Source organism: Nerophis ophidion, linkage group LG02 (genome assembly GCF_033978795.1).
Source record: "Nerophis ophidion isolate RoL-2023_Sa linkage group LG02, RoL_Noph_v1.0, whole genome shotgun sequence".
In the NCBI taxonomy this organism is placed as follows: Eukaryota; Metazoa; Chordata; class Actinopteri; order Syngnathiformes; family Syngnathidae; genus Nerophis; species Nerophis ophidion.
In genome coordinates, this window is record NC_084612.1 from 30,385,060 (window position 1) to 30,405,857 (window position 20,798).

The window sequence follows — 20,798 nt, forward strand, 5'->3', positions numbered from 1 at the left end:
ACAGAGGCGATTTGACAGTACTGTGGCTGGACCTCGCCAATGCTTATGAGTCAATTCCACACAAGTTGGTGGAATTGTCTCTGAGCAGATACCATGTTCCAGAGAAGATTCGCAATCTCATTCTCGACTATTACAACAACTTTAGTCTGAGGGTGTCCTCTGGCACTTCAACATCAGATTGGCATCGTCTGGAGAAAGGCATCATCACAGGCTGTACAATCTCTGTGTCCCTGTTTGCACTGGCCATGAATATGCTCGTGAAGTCTGCGGAAGTAGAGTGCAAAGGTCCTTTGTCCAACTCCGGCACCCGGCAACCTCCGATTAGAGCATTCATGGATGATCTCACGGTAACCACAAAATCAGTGTCTGGATGCAGATAGCTCCTTCAAGGCCTTGATCGACTCATTAGTTGGGCAAGAATGAGTTTCAAGCCCTCTAAGTCCAGGACCTTGGTCTTGAGGAAGGGTAAAGTATCCGAACACTTTCGCTTCAGTCTGGCAGACATCCAAATTCTATCTGTGTCAGAAAAGCCAGTGAAGAGCCTGGGTAAGCTCTTCACTGGTGATCTGAAGGATTCCCCTGCACGGCAAGCTACCAGCGATGACCTCAACATGTGGCTCTCAGCGGTGGACAAGTCGGGACTTCCAGGGAAGTTCAAAGCCTGGATATATCAGCATGGCATCCTGCCTCGCATCCTCTGGCCGCTGCTGATGTACGAATTCCCAATGACCATCGTGGAGGGATTCGAGAGGAAGATCAGCTCGTCCCTAAGCAGGTGGCCGGGTCTGCCACGGAGCCTAAGCAGCATTGCTTTGTTTGGGCACAACACCAAGCTGCAGCTTCCTTTCAGTAGTCTGGCAGAGGAGTTCAAGGTTTCCAGGGCCAGAGAAGTCCTGCTCTACAGAGATTCTGCTGATGGGAAAGTATCGTCAGCAGGTGTGGAGGTCAGAACAAGAAGGAAGTGGCGTGCCCAGGATGCAGTGGAGCGGGCAGAGGCGAGGTTGCGCCACAGCACCGTGGTGGGAACCGTAGCTACTGGTCGGGCTGGGCTGGGTAGTAACACCAAACCAAGCTACAGCAGAGCCAGAGGAAAGGAAAGGAGAAAGTTGGTCCAAGAGGAGGTTCGCGCCTAGGTGGAAGAGGCTCGCTTCAGCAGAGTGGTGGGAATGAGCAAGCAGGGGGCCTGGACCAAGTGGGAGCACATAGCTGGTCGCAAGATCACCTGGACCGAACTCTGGAAAGCGGAGCCACACCAGTTTAAGTTCTTTGTCCAGTCAGTTTATGATGTCCTCCCAAGCCCTGCTAACTTATTTACCTGGGGCCTGATAGACAGACCTGTGTGCCAGCTCTGTCAGAAAAGAGGATCATTACAACACATCCTCAGCTGTTGCTCAAAGGCATTGGGAGATGGCAGGTACCGGTGGCGCCACGACCAGGTCCTGCGGGCAATAGCAGACACTATCTGCACTGGCATAAACACCAGTAAGCGGCAACACCCAACTAAGAGCACAATTGCCTTTGTCCGAGCAGGAGAGAAACCTCAACCCTCCAAGAAGACCCAGGGTGGCCTGCTAACAACAGCAAGGGACTGGCAGCTCTTGGTTGATCTAGGAAGGCAGTTGCGATTCCCAGACATCATTGCAACCACAACACTACGGCCAGACATGGTATTGATGTCTGGAACCAGCAAGCAGGTGGTGCTCCTTGAGCTAACTGTCCCCTGGGAGGACAGAATGGAGGAAGCTCAGGAAAGGAAGAGGGCGAAATATGCAGATCTTGTGGCTGACTGCCGGAGGAACGGGTGGAAGGCCCGCTGCGAGCCTATTGAGGTGGGCTGCAGGGGTTTTGCAGGCAAGTCCTTACACCGTGTCCTGGGGCTCCTTGGAATTTGTGGACTGCACAGGCGAAGAGCCATAAAAAACATCTTGGAAGCGTCTGAAAAGGCTTCACGTTGGCTCTGGTTGAGGAGGGGGGACGCGTGGCGTAGTGCGCTACCTGGACACAAGTCGAGGGACTGATCATCCTCGGCTGGGTCGCCCGTGTGAGGGTGTCTGATTAAGACCCGAAACACCCTATGACCCCGGGAGAATCACTGATGATGTGTCCAGGTTTCACCATGCGGTGTATTATAGTACTATATATATATATATGGCGTGGCGCAGTGGAAGAGTGGCCGTGCGCAGCCTGAAGGTCCCTGGTTCAATCCCCACCTAGTACCAACCTCGTCGCATCAGTTGTGTCATGGAGCAAGACACTTCACCCTTGCTCCTGATGGGTGCTGGTTAACGCCTTGCATGGCAGCTCCCTCCATCAGTGTGTAAATGTGTGTGTGAATGGGTGAATGTGGAAGTAGTGTCAAAGCGCTTTGAGTACCTTGAAGGTAGAAAAGCGCTATACAAGTACAACCCATTTACCATTATATATATATATATATATATATATATATATATATATATATATATATATATATATATATATATATATATATATATATATATATATATAAACAAACTAAATGAGCATGACAGGCAGTAAATGCGTTTTTTGGTGAAATGGAAATAGTTTTAAAACTCCACTTGTCTGGATACGTGTTCAAAAATATCCGTGTAAGACATGAGAAAACAAAGCCAGCAGTTAATGGCTCGAAACGCTTATAGTTATTAAAAAAAAAAAGAATGAAAACCTGTGGTTTAAAACCATTTACCACATTTTATGAGATAGTGATTGTTTTGTTCACTCTGTATATTCTTAAAATATTTCTCTCTGTGCAGTAAATCTATAGACTTTAATAGTTTCACTTTTTGTATTGAACCACTGAAATAAATTAGCTTTAAAAAATATTAAATTAATTTAGATGCATTAAGTATTTGAAGGTACCTTGTGAGGTTCAAACTCCCAGTTGTGGATGACTCGTGCTGGGATGATGGCTGTGTCATTCCAGTGACATGTGCTGCAATAATACTGGCCTGTGTAGTCACACTGTCTGGCCTCACTCGGCACACCTCCTACCGGATTCACACAGCAGAGTGCAGCACAACATCACTTTTAGAGACTCTTTACGTCAATCACGGGTACTTTAACTTTAACTTAATTTAAACTTAAATCCCAACCTCTGAATTATTATATTCCTTACATTGTGGTCTGATTTGACACTTGTTAAATTGAATAACATTAACTACTTCAAGAAATGCTGCTACACCAATGGACTATTCATTAAAATTAAATGTCCTATTTTCGCTGATCAAATCCAAATCATGAGACAAACAACAATAACAATAATTCTGGTTGTTTGTCGGAATGCAGCTGACAGCTCAACAGATTGGAGGCTTGTCAGAAAGCAGTTTACGTAAAAACGGCAGACCGGATATTAATATCTGGGTTGTTTTCTGCCATGTTATTGAGTTGACATTCAATTTTCGAACACTAGTGTATTTTTTTTTTTTTTAAAAGGCAAAACATATTTGCCCTCTCTTTTTTTTAAATTTTTTTTTAGAACTGAGGCTTTCGTCAAGGTGAAGGAAATTATAAACAGTTCCAAATACTATTCAAATCCTACAGAAAACTTTCAGAGATCTGCTAAAACACTCATAATTAAGACCTTTTGTTTTCCTTTTATGCAAAAAAGTAAATTTAAATTTTGGGATTATTAGGCAGCACCCCAAAACAGAAGTTGCACCAGCAACCTGACAAACCATTAGAACATTTATTGTATCAAATAACACAGGCAGCAATCTAGATTTGTTCTGCAAAAATATGACATTGATTGACTTTACCTTACTTTTTTAAATAAAAAGGCACATGAGTATTAATTTCAGTCTTCAAGGTTAAATTTTGTTCTACTGAATTACACAGCTAAACATTCCAATTATGTGTAAAGTTTGGGTTCGTTTAACCTTTTGATAGCTACACTGTTTATTTTGAGCTAACACATAGGGTGTATACAATATCCAGTCTTCACAAAAGCCTTGTCTTTAAATCATGTCTTGTTTTTCAAGAAAATCTAATTACATCCAGATTATTTTTTTCTTGTTTTCTTCTTTTGTTTTGTTTCAAGGAATTGTTTTTTCAGATTATCTGTTAAGATATGTTGTTTTCTTTCATATTAACCAAATACTCATTCTTGCCTTGAATGACCTCAACATATAATTAACACTTTATACAAAGACCTCAGTTACTTTGAAGGAGAAGGAAAATTGTTTGAGAGAATAATGTGTCCAGTACTGTTCATTCATCCCTGAAACACTTAACCGCCCTGTCTTAAACTTAACAACGAGGAGACAGGTACTTTAAACAGTGACTAAACTACGACGCTAAAGCCAGCAAGAACAATTCATACACCCACAACACATCTCATCGGTATATGTTGTTGTGAGCGACATCATTGATGTAACATCAATGTACAAACAGCATTTTCAACTGAAAAGGCTTTCACTGTTATTACAGCCTCAAGTCACCTCTATACTCGCCAAACTGAGAGCAACAGCACCTCACACTTCCTTTACAATAATAATGCAGTGTGCAACACTCGCTCTGACTGCGCTAACAAAATCAAGGTTTCAAAAAAGTACCTTACACAAGCATATTGTACTTAAAGCGCTAAATGATACATTTCCAGACTAAGATTGATTTTTTTATTTTAATCTTCTATTTTTTTATATATAGATTTTTTTTTTTTCTCCCCCCCCCTATTGTTTACCTGTATCTCACCTTTTTTGTAAGGGGCGCTGTAAGCCAGCAGACCCGTCAGCGATCCTGTTCTGTCTCCCTGTAATGTTTGTCTGATCTTGAATGGGATTGTGCTGAAAATTTTAATTTTCCTGAAGGAACTCTCCTGACGGAATAAAGTACTATCTATCTATCTATCTATCCATCTATTTACACAATTATCATGCTTTGTCCTGAATACTGGTCAAAATTGTCCACAGATGTATTGGACCAATAAATGTGAGGATTTTTGCATTTAATTACACATTTTATTGCATTTTATTTGACACAAAAAGCCCATGCTCTAAGGTGGTAAAATAAGTGTAAAAGGTAAAAATAAAAAAAAGGAATCAAAAACCCAATGGAAAACTGATTATTGTTTTTATATTGCCATCGGTATTTAAATGTATTGTTATTATTACAAAGCCCGTTTCCATATGAGTTGGGAAATTGTGTTAGATGTAAATATAAATGGAATACAATGATTTGCAAATAATTTTCAACCCATATTCAGTTGAATATGCTACAAAGACAACATATTTGATGTTCAAACTGATAAACATTTTTTTTTTGTGCAAATAATCATTAACTTTAAAATTTGATGCCAGCCAAACGTGACAAAGAAGTTGGGAAAGGTGGCAATAAATACTGAAAAAGTTAAGGAATACTCATCAAACACTTTTTTAGGAACATCCCACAGGTGTGCAGGCTAATTGGGAACAGGTGGGTGCCATGATTGTGCGTAAAAACAGCTTCCCAAAAAATGCTCAGTCTTTCACAAGAAAGGATGGGGCGAGGTACACCCCTTTGTCCACAACTGCTTGAGCAAATAGTCAAACAGTTTAAGAACAATGTTTCTCAAAGTGCAATTGCAAGCAATTTAGGGATTTCAACATCTATGGTCCATAATATCATCAAAAGGTTCAGAAAATCTGGAGAAATCACTCCACGTAAGCGGCATGGCCGGAAACCAACATTGACTGACCGTGACCTTCGATCCCTCAGACGGCACTGTATCAAAAACCGACATCAATCTCTAAAGGATATCACCACATGGGCTCAGGAACACTTCAAAAAACCACAGTCACTAAATACAGTTCGTCGCTGCATCTGTAAGTGCAAGTTAAAGCTCTACTATGCGAAGCGAAAGCCATTTATCCACAACATCCAGAAACACCGCCGGCTTCTCTGGGCCTGAGATCATCTAAGATGGACTGATGCAAAGTGGAAAAGTGTTCTGTGGTCTGACGAGTCCACATTTCATATTGTTTTTGGAAATATTCGACATCGTGTCATCCGGACCAAAGGGGAAACGAACCATCCAGACTGTTATCGACGCAAAGTTTAAAAGCCAGCATCTGTGATGGTATGGGGGTGCATTTGTGCCCAAGGCATGGGTAACTTACACTTCTGTGAAGGCAACATTAACGCTGAAAGGTACATGCAGGTTTTGGAAACACATATGCTCCCATCTAAGCACCGTCTTTTTCATGGACGCACGCCCCTGCTTATTTCAGCAAGACAATGCCAAGCCACATTCAGCACATGTTCCAACAGCGTGGCTTCGTAAAAAAAAGAGTGCGGGTACATTCCTGGTCCGCCTGGAATTCAGACCTGTCTCCCATCGAAAATGTGTGGCGCATTATGAAGCGTAAAATACGACAGCGGAGACCCCGGACTGTTGAACGACTGAAGCTCTACACAAAACAAGAATGGGAAAGAATTCCACTTTCAAAGCTTCAACAACTACCGTATTTTTCGGACTATAAGTCACAGTTTTTTTCATAGTTTGGCCAGGGGTGAGACATATACTCCGGAGCGACTTATGTGTGAAATTATTAACACATTACCGTAAAATATAAAATAATATCATTTATGTCATTCGCGGAAGAGACGAATAAAATGTCAGCAATAGTCACATACACGTCAACCAATAAGAATATGGCGGGGGAGGGTCATGGCACAAGTGCATTGTGGGTTATGGAATGCTAACTGCTATATGCTATATGTTACTGCCGTAGCTATTAAAATGGATCAATTCATCGTTGGCGGTAACTTATAAAAACTGAGAAGGTCAGAACAAAAATTGGACCAAAAACGAAATCATGTCCTGCAGATTACAAGCTGGAGGTAGTGAAATATGCAGCAAAAAACGACAAGAGGAAGTGGCGCATACCTTTGGAGTTGGCAGAGTTGTTTAGAAGAGACATCGAGGAAGAAGATTTTATCGGATTTATCGATTAGGAGTGACAGATTGTTTGGTAAACGTATAGCATGTTTTATATGTTATAGTTATTTGAATGACTCTTACCATAATATGTTACGTTAACATACCAGGCACGTTCTCAGTTGGCTATTTATGTGTAATATTACGTACATTTATTCAGACTGTTGTTCACTATTCTTTATCTATTTTAAATTGCCTTTCAAATGTCTATTCTTGGTGTTGGATTTTATCAGAAAAAAATTCCCCCCAAAAATGCGACCTATACTCCAGTGCGACGTATATATGTTTTTTTTTTCCTTCTTTATTATGCATGTTCGGCTGGTGCGACATATACTCCGGAGCGACTTATACTCCGAAAAATACGGTAGTTTCCTCAGTTCCCAAACGTTTATTCAGTGGTGTTAAAAAAAAAAAAGGTGATGTAACACAGTGGTGAACATGCTCTTTCCCAACTACTTTGGCACATGTTGCAGCCATGAAATTCTAAGTTAATTATTATTTGCAAAAAAATAATAATGTTTATGAGTTTGAACATCAAATATCTTGTCTTTGTAGTGCATTCAATTGAATATGGGTTGAAAGGGATTTGCAAATCATTGTATTCCGTTCATATTTACATCCAACACAATTTCTCAACTCATATGGAAACGGCGTTTGTATTATCATTTTACTTGTTGTAGTTTATTCGTTACTAATTTAGAACTGTTTTTTTTTTAAACTATATTTACTGTTGAGTTTTGGTAGTACAATAAATACTGATGTTTTAAAATGTTTTAATGAATATTGTGTTATTAATCGTGATTACAATATCAATAGAAATAATTGTTATCACCTTTTTCGCCATAATCGTCCAGTCCTACACTAGTGGTACATGTACCACAGTTTTTAATTGAATATCATTTTAAATTGTGACCGGAATTCAATTGTGTATCATATGTGTGGTTCGTATTTTTTCACTCCAATGTATAACAGTTGTGTTAACACAGTTACTTCAACATTGCCGCTCATTGTGTGTATGCCCAGTCATACTCACTCAGTGAAATGGGTGCACGACATTCTGCGCAACGGTAGTCTTGCCGATCAAGGCCGACCTCAGGACAGATGCTTAACTCATATTCAGACTGATGGCTGACCTTTGACCTCACACAAGGCTTAGTGATCAGGTTCATACATTTGCTATGGCAGCGATAATAGCAACCTAAAAAAATAATGTAGAATCCATTTAGGTTATTTAGGTCTCCAACTCGGTAGTAATGAACAATTGACATACATTCTGATAAATTATGAGGCAATTAGATGTAAAAGTCTGTAATGTAAAAAGTATATACTGTACATACCACAGATAGACTAAATTAAGTCAGTAAATTAATATGTTAGCAGAGGGTATGTGTGTACCTCACCTGTACAGGTGTACCATGTTTGTATGAGGCCCCAGATGATGGCGCTACATTTATCACATGTTTGTTTTACGCTCTTGCTCTTCTCCTTGGAGAATCGGTGCTCAAGAACAATTCTCAGGTTTGGCTCATCTTCATCTGGGTCCTTTATGGGGGCACATTGCCAAAAAACAACATCAACTACACCACCAACAATCATTAATGTTTAATAACACACAGACTATCAAACAAAATGAATGCCATTTGCAGGGCATCCACTCAGAACCAACATTCAGCTCCTGCAGTTTGAGTCGAAGATGGATCAGTTTCACCACCGCGTCCTTTTGTCTTTCCGAGTGTTCTGGCAGCTCCAAAATCAGTTTCTTGCACTCCTCAATGGCCTGTTTCAGCTGCTCTATGTCAGAGGCCACAAAAGAACCCTGCAACACAAAACAACCCCAAAGAATGCATTAGAATCCTTCTGTCGCCTCTCATTTGCAACCAAATTGATTTATTAGCCTAAAATCTGCTTACCACTGGTCTTGAAAAGTGGTCCTCAGCTAATCCAAGGTCCATGGTTACGTCTGAATTTTGGATTCTGGTCCCAGAATATAGCTCCTGTCGCGTTTCTAGAAGATGAAACGAGCAAAAAGTGAAAAATGTAATGCGACTTGTCAAAGAAGAAAATCCTCATGCCTCATGACATACCTCAAAAAGAAGAAGAATGTGTGTCCAACTCGGCAACCATCCCATTAAATATTCTTTACAACACATAGTCTGAACTTTGGAACTCATCACTTTCTGTCTTTTACAGCACTTTAGTTAGGTACAAGCTAATTGGTCACATATCACCTCTTATAACATTGCTTGCTATTAGATTGAAAAATACAGTTCGAGCAATTTCATGTCAAGTGTTAAATAACGCTGCCAGGGATGATTATGATTAGTCTACCGTAGAAAATTTTCTTTTTTGCACGGTTTAAGAGGATGCTTGACATGGTGACATGCTAATCATTATACGCTAGCTTAGGGGTTTACAAACATTGATTGATTTTGGTTCGGTATGTACCTTGGTTTAGAGGTCACGGTTCGGTTCATTTTCGGTACAGTAAGAAAACAACATAATATAATTTTTTTGGGTTATTTATATACCAAATTTGTAAACAATGGCATAACGTGCATATACACACAGGGTCCATTGCCAAGCTTAATGTGGTCAACATACATAAAATAAAAAATAAATAAGATAAGGCTCAGAATGGTTTCTTAACAAAAGCTTTCTATATATAAAGTGCTTTTTTTGATTGATTGATTGATTGAGAATTGTATTATTAGATTGCACCGTACAGTACATATTCCGTACAATTGACCACTGAATGCAAAACCCCAATAAGTTTTTCAACTTCTTTAAGTCAGGGTCCACGTTCATCAACAAATTTACTTTACACTAAGGCTGTCAAAAAAACAAGTTAACTCATGTGATTAATCACATAAAGTTATTGCATTAATATACGCACATTATTCATGCAATTTATTTTGGCCTAAAATGCAGCGCAAGTTGTTGTATGGTCAGTGATTAGGTCAATGCATATGCCAGTGCAAAGATGAGTGAGAAGACTCCGACTGGTGTGCTCACTGACAAATTTCACTCCAAAGAAACCCTGACTGGACTTTATATGATATACAAACTCTGTTTCCATATGAGTTGGGAAATTGTGTTGGATGTAAATATAAACGGAATACAATGATTTGCAAATCCTTTTCAACCCATATTCAGTTGAATATGCTACAAAGACAACATATTTGATGTTCAAACTGATAAACATTTTTTTTTTTTGAAAATAATCATTAATTTTAGAATTTGATGCCAGCAACACGTGACAAAGAAGTTGGGAAAGGTGGCAATAAATACTGATAAAAGTTGAGGAATGCTCATCAAACACTTATATGGAACATCCCACAGGTGTGCAGGCTAATTGGGAACAAGTGGGTGCCATGATTGGGTATAAAAGCAGCTTTCATGAAATGCTAAGTAATTCAAAAACAAGGATGGGGTGAGGGGCCACCACTTTGTAAACAAATTGTCGAAGTTTTAGAACAACATTTTTCAACGAACTATTGCAAGGAATTTAGGGATTTTATCATCTATGGTCCGTAAAACCATCAAAAAGTTCAGCGAATCTTGAGAAATCACTGCACGTAAGTGATGATATTACGGACTTTTGATTCCTCAGGCGGTACTGCATCAAAAACTGACAGTGTGTAAAGGATATCACCACATGGGCTCAGGAACACTTCATAAAACCACTGTCAGTAACTGCAGTTGGTCGCTACATCTGTAAGTGCAAGTTAAAACTACTATGCAAAGCCAAACCCATTTATCAACAATATCCTGAAACGCCGCCGGCTTGGCTGGGCCTGAGCTCACCTACGATGGACTGATGCAAAGTGGAAGTGTTCTTTGTCTGACGAGTCCACATTTCAAATTATATTTGGAAACAGAGGACGTGGTGTCCTCCAGAACAAAGAGGAAAATAACCATCCGGATTGGTTTAGGCATGGGTAACTTTCACATCTGTGAAGGCGCCATTAATGCTGAGTGGTCCATACAGGTTTTGCAGCAACATATTTTGTCATCCAAGCAACGTTATCATGGACGCCCCTGCCAAGCCACGTGTTACAAGAGCCTGCAGTCCAGACCTGTTTCCTATCGAAAATGTGTGGCGCATTATGAAGCGTAAAATACGACAGCGGAGACCCCGGACTGTTGAGCGACTGAAGCTCTACATAAAACAAGAATGGGAAAGAATTCCACTTTCAAATCTTCCACAATTAGTTTCCTCAGTTCCCAAACATTTATTGAGTGTTGTTAAAAGAAAAGGTGATGTAACACAGTGGTGAACATGCCCTTTCCCAACTACTTTGGCATGTGTTGCAGCCATGAAATTATAAGTTAATTATTATTTGCAAAAAAAAATAAAGTGTATGAGTTTGAACATCAAATATCTTGTCTTTGTAGTGCATTCAATTGAATATGGGTTGAACAGGATTTGCAAATCATTGTATTCCGTTTATATTTATATCCAACACAATTTCCCAACTCATATGGAAACGGGGTTTGTATATATTTCACCCAATTTTGAGCAAATTATTAAGTCTACTAAAGTAAAACAGTTAAAAATATTTCCTGGATGACATTCAGACAATAAAATTGCATTTGTGTCCAAACATTGGCATCTTTTTTAAAATTAATTTAAAATATCAGTAAAAGGGAAAAACAAGGTGCCTCTAAATGGAAGCCATAATCATATATATATTATTTCTAACACCAAAAAACTTCCACAGTTTGCGAATAAATAGATATGATCAAAATAGTATCAAACTCACAGAGACTTCAAAGCCATTTTGAGATTTAATGAGCAAGCTAGTCACATGCTCTGTGACGCAGAGGTGGGAACCACAGATCCCTTCACCACTAACAACAATGCTAATCATGCAGACTTTGTGAGAGCCAACAACAATTATTTGAGGAAAAATTATGACCAAGAACGTTACATTTTTTATTGCCTGAATATAAGGAGGATGAGCAATAAGTTATAGAAGCTTTGCTAAACAGAAACACTACAGCACTAAAGCAACAAGAGATGAAAACTACGAACATAATAAAACAATCGTTTACTGTAAAATGTCTGCTCTCACTGCGATGACGACTGATAGGATGTTCATATCTCTCCATTTAGGTGAATAATTAATTATAATCAACACAAAGGGTAAGACGGAAAAGTTGCTGCCTGCAGACGTCGTTTTCGGTTGTCGTGTCTTTGTCTCCATCTTGGCTATACATTGAATGTCGCAGATGAACAACTTCTAGATTAATGGCTGCATCCTGTAATCTACATGAAAGGTATAATGTATAATCTAGAATAATTTGGACAAACCTAGACGCGATGCAGCAGCAGCAGGACCCCGGCAAGTCCAAGGCTGCAGCATAAACTGGTTACCTCTTTGTTATCAATGCACCGCTAAAAAATACTTTATCAGCATTACCGCTTATTATAACAATATCGCTAATATGTGGTTTATATTCAGGTAACGATATGGAAATAGACTATCGTTGGCGGGTTTTAGATGGTTATTTAGAGGGCTTTGTGGGCGGAATAAAGAGCCCCTTATTGACTCAATTGTTAACAGAACTGTTATTTATTTACTACTTAGAATGCATTCAAAAATAAAAACATATGTGTTCATGTCTTACAGAAGGATTGTGAGTGTCAAACAGCACATCTCCTTTATAATTTCTGCATATTTCCAGTGTGACTGATCTGCTGATATGGGCAAAGTGCAGAAGCATTTCCATTGTGACGTCATCCCACCCCAAATCAACATAAATTACTGAAAACATTCGGAGCACAATATTCAGATTGACCATCTGAAACTGTGGCATTTTGTGATGTTTAAACAATATTTTCACATACTTTGTGGATTGGAAATACAAATGGATATGGTTTAATGGATAAAATGAAACAAAATTAAGCATATAAAGTCAATGTGTTTTCCTGTTGTACAGGTACTTTAAATTATGCAGGCGAGTAATCTGTTATTAATCGTGATTAATCCAAATTCAAAAGTATAATTCAACTGATTAAAAAAATATATGGGTCGACAGCATTAGTTTAAACATAATTTTGCCCCCTAACAAAGAAACAAAAATAGCGATGAAAAAAAACTCGTAAATTGGCAGACATATTTACATTTTTTTAAAAAGTAATTAATATTTAAATGAATTATTGTCAATTATTAAGCATTTATAAAAGCTATTGCTGGATATTATATTAAACCGAGAGGGGCCAAAGATAATCAAGTGTAGGTAACTGATCTATCAGGATAAAAATATTAAAAACAAAAGCAACTTGAATAGATTGCACAGCCGCAACAACAATAATGACAACTTTACCACAAATTCTCATTACCTGTATATACTTCTGAGCCAAATATGGCAAGAGCAGACATTTAAGCAGAAAACAGAAAAGACACAGCCGACTTTATTGATCAAAGTGCTTGGAACTCAACTACCGACATCTGTTGTAAATAAGCAAATGTAGGAAGTATCACCAAAAGTAATGCTTACACAAGTTTGTCATTTCCTCAAACTGAACAAATGCCTATCAAACAACTAACTTTAATTGGGTTTCTTGCTTTCTATAACAAAATCCAAAATCCACGATTGCTTCACAGCATGTCAATTATAATTACATGAAATGAGAACAAAATGCATCATGTGAACAACTAATTGTTGTGACAGAAAGTTTGCTCCCATAGTCAAAAAGTCCAGATGTATGTTCATGTCGGCACTCTCCTTGGTGTGCCTTTTGTGATTTTTCTCTACCTTTTAAAAGAAATGTAATGCATAACTTGTACAGTTAACATCTTAATGAATCTGTTTGAAGTCAAGAAGATGAGTGGGAATTCAAATATAATAAAATGCTCCAATGAGGCAAGCTTACCCATACTGTGTTGTAGGTGAGTTAGGATGAGCAAATTAAGTGCTGCTTTTCCCCTACCTGTCTCAAAAATATCAAGCTTTAACACATCAAACCTTATCAGCCATATGTGGGTTCTTCCGAGGATGTCGTAGTCGTAGTGGTTTGTACAGTCCTTTGAGACATTTGTGATTTAGGGCTATATAAATAAACATTGATTGATTGATTGATGAAACGTCATCATCGCTATGACAGTGTTTAAAAGCCTCTGCTGACCAAGCGACCCCAAAGCTTGACGCAAAAAAGGTGTACATAAACTACAGTTAAATCTACATTTTAAAAAATTATAAATATTAAAAAATATATCTATCGTTATCGGCTTGAAAATTAAATACTGTGCATCCCTAAATAACATGCTTATTTTTGGACAAAACGAACTGAACTGACGATGAAAATGACCCTTGATTTGAGTTTACGAGTGAACTTCGTGTGATGTGATTACCATTACCCTGCAGTGTGGGCGTCCTGCTCTTTTGGAGACCGCCATCCTCTTCCTCACCGCGATCGAAAGGATTGAGGCGTGTTTGGCGGAAGTTTGCCAGTTTCTCACCGTACTCCATTTCATCGGTCACATCTGCGAATAACAAAAAAAACATTTGACATGTGTCAGTGTCATGTAACTTGGTGTAAGACGACATGTTGGGCACCAACTATGCCATGGGGACTCCTCCGGCCAGCCAGCATTTTTCCTGCTCGATACACTAATGGAAACACAAGTTCAGTAGGTTATTTGTAAGTCTGGGCATGCTTGTTTTGACTATTATGTTTTTTTTTTACTGATTTTAATTATGTTACTTTATGAATTACAACATTATGTCAATATGCCCAACCCACTGCTGCCGCAAATTGATTGCAGTTCTGTGGGATCACACAGCATTACTTTAAATGCCACAGCCTGTGCTTCTGACTTTTTCCAAATGTCAATCTTTAATTGACATACCAAAACGTATCGTTTAGGGGTTTTATTGTACAGGCCTAAATTGTCATTAGACCTTAAGCCAATTGACAGCTTCACCAATGCAAGTGGATTCTATTTATACAAGAAAGTCATACAGGTTGTGCATGGCTGTCAATATGATGCAGTGCAGTTAGTTGTACACCACTGCAGAAGACAATAGGGAATACAAAAGTTTTGTCTTTTTATTGCCAAAATTATTCATACAACTCTTGCACAGCATCTCGTTGTAGTGTGCATCACATTAATACACACATTCTATACAGTAATGTCTCTAATAATGTCTCAAGACAAATCACAACAGTGTAAATCTGCTCACAATGAACGCCTCCTCGGTCCTTAATATAATTTACAAGTAGTTTATAGTCTTGACAGACTTCCATAAATAATAAGCATTTTTTCACAAGCAATAACGTCTACAGTTGGTTAATAAACGACCTCTTTGGGAAAAAGCACATCGACGAATGTCAACAAGCTAAAGCTACATGGCTAACAGTCATGTTTTGACGTTAAATCATTAACTAATTACTAGGATCTGGGCATTAATCAGAATAGTTTTGAGCTTACTTGTCATCGAGTCAGCGGTTCGTTATCGAATGTAACATTCGTGGCGTGTGGCGATCAATTTATTTAGCAGTTATGTCCCCGTGTGTGTCAAGCAGCACTACGAAGGAAATGGTGAAAGTTAACAATTTTATTAAATGATACTGTTCCGGTCATTTTCAAAATAATGTTATGTCATATGATTGCATCATTATATTTTTAAAAAACCCACCTAACACACAAATGCACTATTTTTAACTATACTTTAAATATTTTTATTAAATTTAAAGTAAAATAAGTTCCTATATCCTCCATTATTGCAGATAAATAAACCGTCAGTTATCTTATTGTGAAATAAAACTCTTCCCTCGGATCTCCAGTTTCCTTTCACTTTACTAACCCACTTATTTCAACGTATTCGTTAAATTTTAGAAGATGTAAAAGGAAGACAAGCCATTAAATTGTTATCTTTATTGGATGAATTTAAAATTATAAATAAGCCGAGTTTTTTATTTTATTTTATTTATTTATGTATTTTTTTATTTAAATCTAATTTGTATTGTGGTTTTGTTTGTAAGAGGATTGTATTTAATTAGATTTATTTTATATCGATATATAAATTGCTCAACCGGGTGAAGGATATTCAAAAATATTGAATTGTATTGTATTGAAAATGCCTTAATGCGTTGTATAAGTATGTTCAATTGTTAAAAAAAATGTGATCATTTGACAGCATTGACATACACACATTTTTAATTAGATTAATCACACTTTTAAAATGGGATTACTCATGATTTATCTCAGTAAATGACTTGCTTGCACAATTTGCCTTTAAAAAAGACCACAATATGTTGTCACAAATGCAATTTAAGAATGTCGTACATGGATAATTTAAAAACGTTTTACACAAAACCTGAGCACAGTTTTATCTAAAGTCCACTCATGGTGTATTTGGAAGTGAAATTTGCCAGCAAGCACACCAGTCAGAGTCTCCTCACTTATCTTTGAGCAGATATTGATAATTGACCTGATCACAGCTCTTAAAACCATCAGCGACGCCTTTCAAGTAACCATGCATGGTCGAGATAAAGGTTCATATGGTGCCAAAATAAATTGAGTGATTAATCTGTACGTGTTAACGTGATCAGTGTGATAATCCTTTGTGATTAATCACAATGCATTAACGCTATATGACAGCTAGCCCTCATATATGTAAAATAAAGTAGCATTTTTATATTATATTTCTATACAGTTATACTAACAATTGAAACATTGGAAATAACAACAACAACAAATAAAAAACGAAGGTTGGACTGTTTGACAATTTGTATGTTTCCTGCCAAACATTTTCAGTCATACAGTAAATTGAATGCAGTAATAAAAAAATATCTGCTTGGTTGGACATTTTTGTATCTTAATGGATTTGTTGCATCAACTATCTCTATCGTTTTCAAAATGTGATGTTTTAGTATCAGTAGTAAATGTCTCTTCATGAAACATTTTTTGCATAATTATCACTTTAAAAAGACAACTGGATAAATGTAAAGTTGTCATTCGCCACACAGCACCTCAAAGTTTGTGGTTTCACTCTTTCGCAATTATTTTTTTTAATCAAAGTATATTTAACTGGCTTTTTTGTGTGTAGGTTAAGAATTTTAAGCACAAAAATAGCTAAATAAAGTAAACATATCAGTATTACTGGTGACTAGAAAATGGAGCTAAAAAGGACTATGCTAAATACTTTGATGGAAATGTAAAAAATGGCAATATGAACAAAGTAGTTGAAAGCTTCAATAAGTACTTTGTGAACATTAACTGGACCAATTCTGGAGGGAAATATTCCAGATCCTGAGGCAGCTGCAGGACTTGAATGACACTATAGACAAAAACCCCAACTCTATGTTCCCAGAAGGAGTGACAAAAGATAAAATAATCAATATTCATAAATGGTTTATTTATACAGGCTAGTAAGGTAAAGTGTTGTACATAACAAAAGTTTCGGCTACCTTGCTTCTGCAGCCTTCATCAGAGGTGTCAAGTGATGTTAGCGTGACGTTTCTGTGACGTGTTATATGGATTGTACCATCCCATCTGAAGTGGTGGGATGGCGGCCTTCCCTAGTGTGCGCCGGGGGTAGGGCGGGGCGCCCCCCAAAGTCTGGATGTCTACCAAACGGCCGGGGGCGGCCCTGCAGGACTGTGTCCCAGGTGTGGGATAGTTGATATGCTCCTTCATCCCTGTTGACACCTCTGATGAAGGCTGCAGAAGCTAAGTAGCCGAAACTTGTCAGGTACAACAATTTACCTTAATAGCCTGGAAACTCAACCATTTATAAATACAAGTCAGTAGGCTAAATGAACTTCTTCAACATTGAACATAATCAATATTGTGAAAAAAGGTAAATCCAAGACCTCAACTGATTGCAACAAAATTGATATGAAAACGGAAAAAAAAAGGTTATTGAAGAGATTTCAGAACCTTTAACATATGTCAGCAACATATTATTTCAAACAGGCAAATTACTAGAATAAAATGAAAATAGCAAAAATCGTACCTATTTATAAGACTGGAGGCCAACACCAGTTTACAAACCACAGACAGGTTTCTCTTCTTCCACAATTTTCTAAAATCATTGAAAAATGGTTTAAACGGATTAGACAAATTCATAAATAAAAACAAAAGACTCACAGACAACCAATACAGATACAGTGTCACATTGAGTTGGTGACGAACCCCAAGATGCAGAGAAGGCGGCAGGCATTTTGCAGGTAAACATGATTTAATTAAAATACTATAACAGGGGTGGCCACACTTTTTCTGCAGGCGAGCTACTTTTCAATTGACCAACTCGAGGGGATCTACCTCATTTATATATATCATTTATATTAATTTTTTTATGAAAGAGACATTTTTGTAAACAAGTTAAATGTGTTTAATGATAATACAAGCATGTGTAACACGTATAGATGTCTTTCTTTCACAAAGACAAGAATATAAGTTGGTGTATTACCTGATTCTGATGACTTGCATTGATTGGAATCAGACAGTAATGATGATAACGCCCACATTTTCAAATGGAGGAGAAAAAAAGTTGTCCTTTCTGTACAATACCACATGAAAGTGGTTGGTTTTTGGCATCAAATTCATCCAGCTTCCATACACTTTACCAGAAAAACATTGGCGGCAAATTCCGGAGCTTGCTTGATTGACATTCACGGCACCCGAGGGTCTTGTGAGATGACGCTGGCTGCTGCCAGTTCATTATTATGAAAAAATGACAGAGAGGAAAGCGAAAAACACTTTTTATTTCAACAGACTTTCGCGCCGTCCCTTCCGTCAAAACTCTAAAGGCCGATTGCACATTTCCTATCTTCACAATAAAAGCCCTGCTTCATGCTGCCTGCGCTAACAAAATAAGAGTCTCGGAAAGCTGGCGTGCACAAGTGATGTGCACGCCAGCTTTCTGAGGGATCGCTTGTGCACGCCAGTTTTTCGAGACTCTGTATTTAGTTGGCGCAGGCAGCATGAAGCAGGGCTTTTATTGTGAAGATAGGAAAATATGCAGTCGGCCTTTACAGTTTTGACGGAAGGTACGGCGGGAGAGTCTGTTGAAATAAAAAGTGTTTCTCGCCTTCCTCTCGGTCATATTTTAATAATAATGATCTTGCAGCAGCCAGCGTCATCTCACAAGACCCTCCGGTACCGTGAATGTCATTTAAGTGACGTCTTGGTGAAGATTGATGATCACTAATTTTTAGGTCTATTTTTTTTAAAAGCCTGGCTCGAGATCGACTGGTAACAGTAGAAGGGAAAGTCAAACACAAATACAAATAGACTGAGTAAATATTGAATGGGTAAAAGAAAACACATTTTTGGGTGTAATAATAGATAATAAAATTAATTGGAAGTATCATATAAAAAATATACAACAGAGTAGCAAGAAAAACATCAATAATGAATAAAGCAAAACATGCTCTAGACCAGTGGTTCTCAAATTGGGTTTACGTACCCCTGGGGGTACTTGAAGGTATGCCAAAGGGTACGTGAGATTTTTTATAAATATTTTAAAAATAGCAACAATTCAAAAATACTTTATGAATATATTTATTGAATAATACTTCAACAAAATATGAATGTAAGTTCATAAACTGTGAAAAGAAATGCAACAATGCAATATTCAGTGTTGACAGCTGGATTTTTTGGACATGTTCCATAAATATTGATGTTGAAGATTTATTTTTTGTGAATAAATGTTTAGAATTAAGTTCATGAATCCAGATGGATCTCTATTACAATCCCCAAAGAGGGCATTTTAAATTAATGATTACTTCTATGTGTAGAAGTCTTTATTTATAATTGAATCACTTGTTTATTTTTCAACAAGTTTTTAGTTATTTTTATATATTTTTTTCCAAATATTTCAAGAAAGACCACTACAAATGAGCAATATTTTGCACTGTTATACAATTTAATAAATCAGAAACTTATGACATAGTGCTGTATTTTACTTCTTTATCTCTTTTTTTTTCAACCAAAAATGCTTTGCTCTGATTAGGGGGTACTTGAATTAAAAAAATGTTCACAGAGGGTACATCACTGAAAAAAGGTTGAGAACCACTGCTTTAGACCAAAAATCACTTCATATTATTTATTGCTTGCCAGTGTTACCATATCTGAGTTATTGTGTAGAAATATGGGAAAACAAATTTGCGCTTCATTCACTAACTGTGTTACAAAAAAGTTAAATTAGAATAATTTGTAATGTTTGTTATAGAGAACATACAAACCCTTTATTGATTAAATCACAATTATTGAAATTCAGCGATTTGGTTTATTTGCAAACAGCTAAAATTATGGATAATGCAAACTATAACTTGCTACCCAATAATCCATCCAGCTATCCATTTTCTACCGCTTATTCCCTTTTGGGGTCACGGGGGGCGCTGGCGCCTATCTCAGCTACAATCGGGCGGACAAGTCACCACCTCATCACAGGGCCAACACAGATAGACAGACAACATTCAGACTCACATTCACACACTAGGGTCAATTTAGTGTTGCCAATCAACCTATCCCCAGGTGCATGTCTTTGGAGGTGGGAGGAAGCCGGAGTACCCGGAGGGAACCCACACAGTCACGGGGGGAACATGCAAACTCCACACAGAAAGATCCCGAGCCTGGGATTGAACCCAGGACTGCAGGACCTTCATATTGTGAGGCAGACGCAGTAACCCCTCTGCCACCGTGAAGCCCGCTACCCAATAATGTGCAACAATTATTCTCAACAAAAGAGGAGAAATATAACCTTAGACGAAAATCTAATTTAAAAGATGTGTATGCTCTTACAGCACTTAAAACCTTTAGTATATCAGTAAGTGGAATTCAATTATGGAATGGATTTACCAAAGAAATCAAACAAAGCACCAATATGATTCAGTATAGATACTTTTCAT

At 37.8% G+C, this 20,798-nt stretch overlaps 1 protein-coding gene across 7 annotated transcripts in view; it reads right to left on the reverse strand.

The window, feature by feature from the left end:
- Positions 1–15,497, reverse strand: part of def8 (differentially expressed in FDCP 8 homolog) — a 29,987-nt gene extending 14,490 nt beyond the window's left edge. For 4 of the 7 annotated variants that reach the window (XM_061881242.1, XM_061881220.1, XM_061881198.1 and 1 more), the window contains exons 1-7: positions 15,370–15,483; positions 14,296–14,548; positions 8,842–8,936; positions 8,598–8,747; positions 8,332–8,473; positions 7,965–8,129; positions 2,878–3,005 (exon numbers count right to left, since the gene is read on the reverse strand). In XM_061881242.1, the coding sequence (XP_061737226.1) occupies positions 2,878–3,005; positions 7,965–8,129; positions 8,332–8,473; positions 8,598–8,747; positions 8,842–8,936; positions 14,296–14,485 (870 nt within the window). In that variant the 5' untranslated portion in view covers positions 14,486–14,548; positions 15,370–15,483. Of the gene's footprint in view, positions 1–2,877; positions 3,006–7,964; positions 8,130–8,331; positions 8,474–8,597; positions 8,748–8,841; positions 8,937–14,295; positions 14,549–15,369 lie in introns of all 7 variants that reach the window. The other 3 variants (XM_061881206.1, XM_061881236.1, XM_061881212.1) reach the window with 3 other exon arrangements.
- Between the last annotated feature and the right edge of the window lie 5,301 nt (positions 15,498–20,798).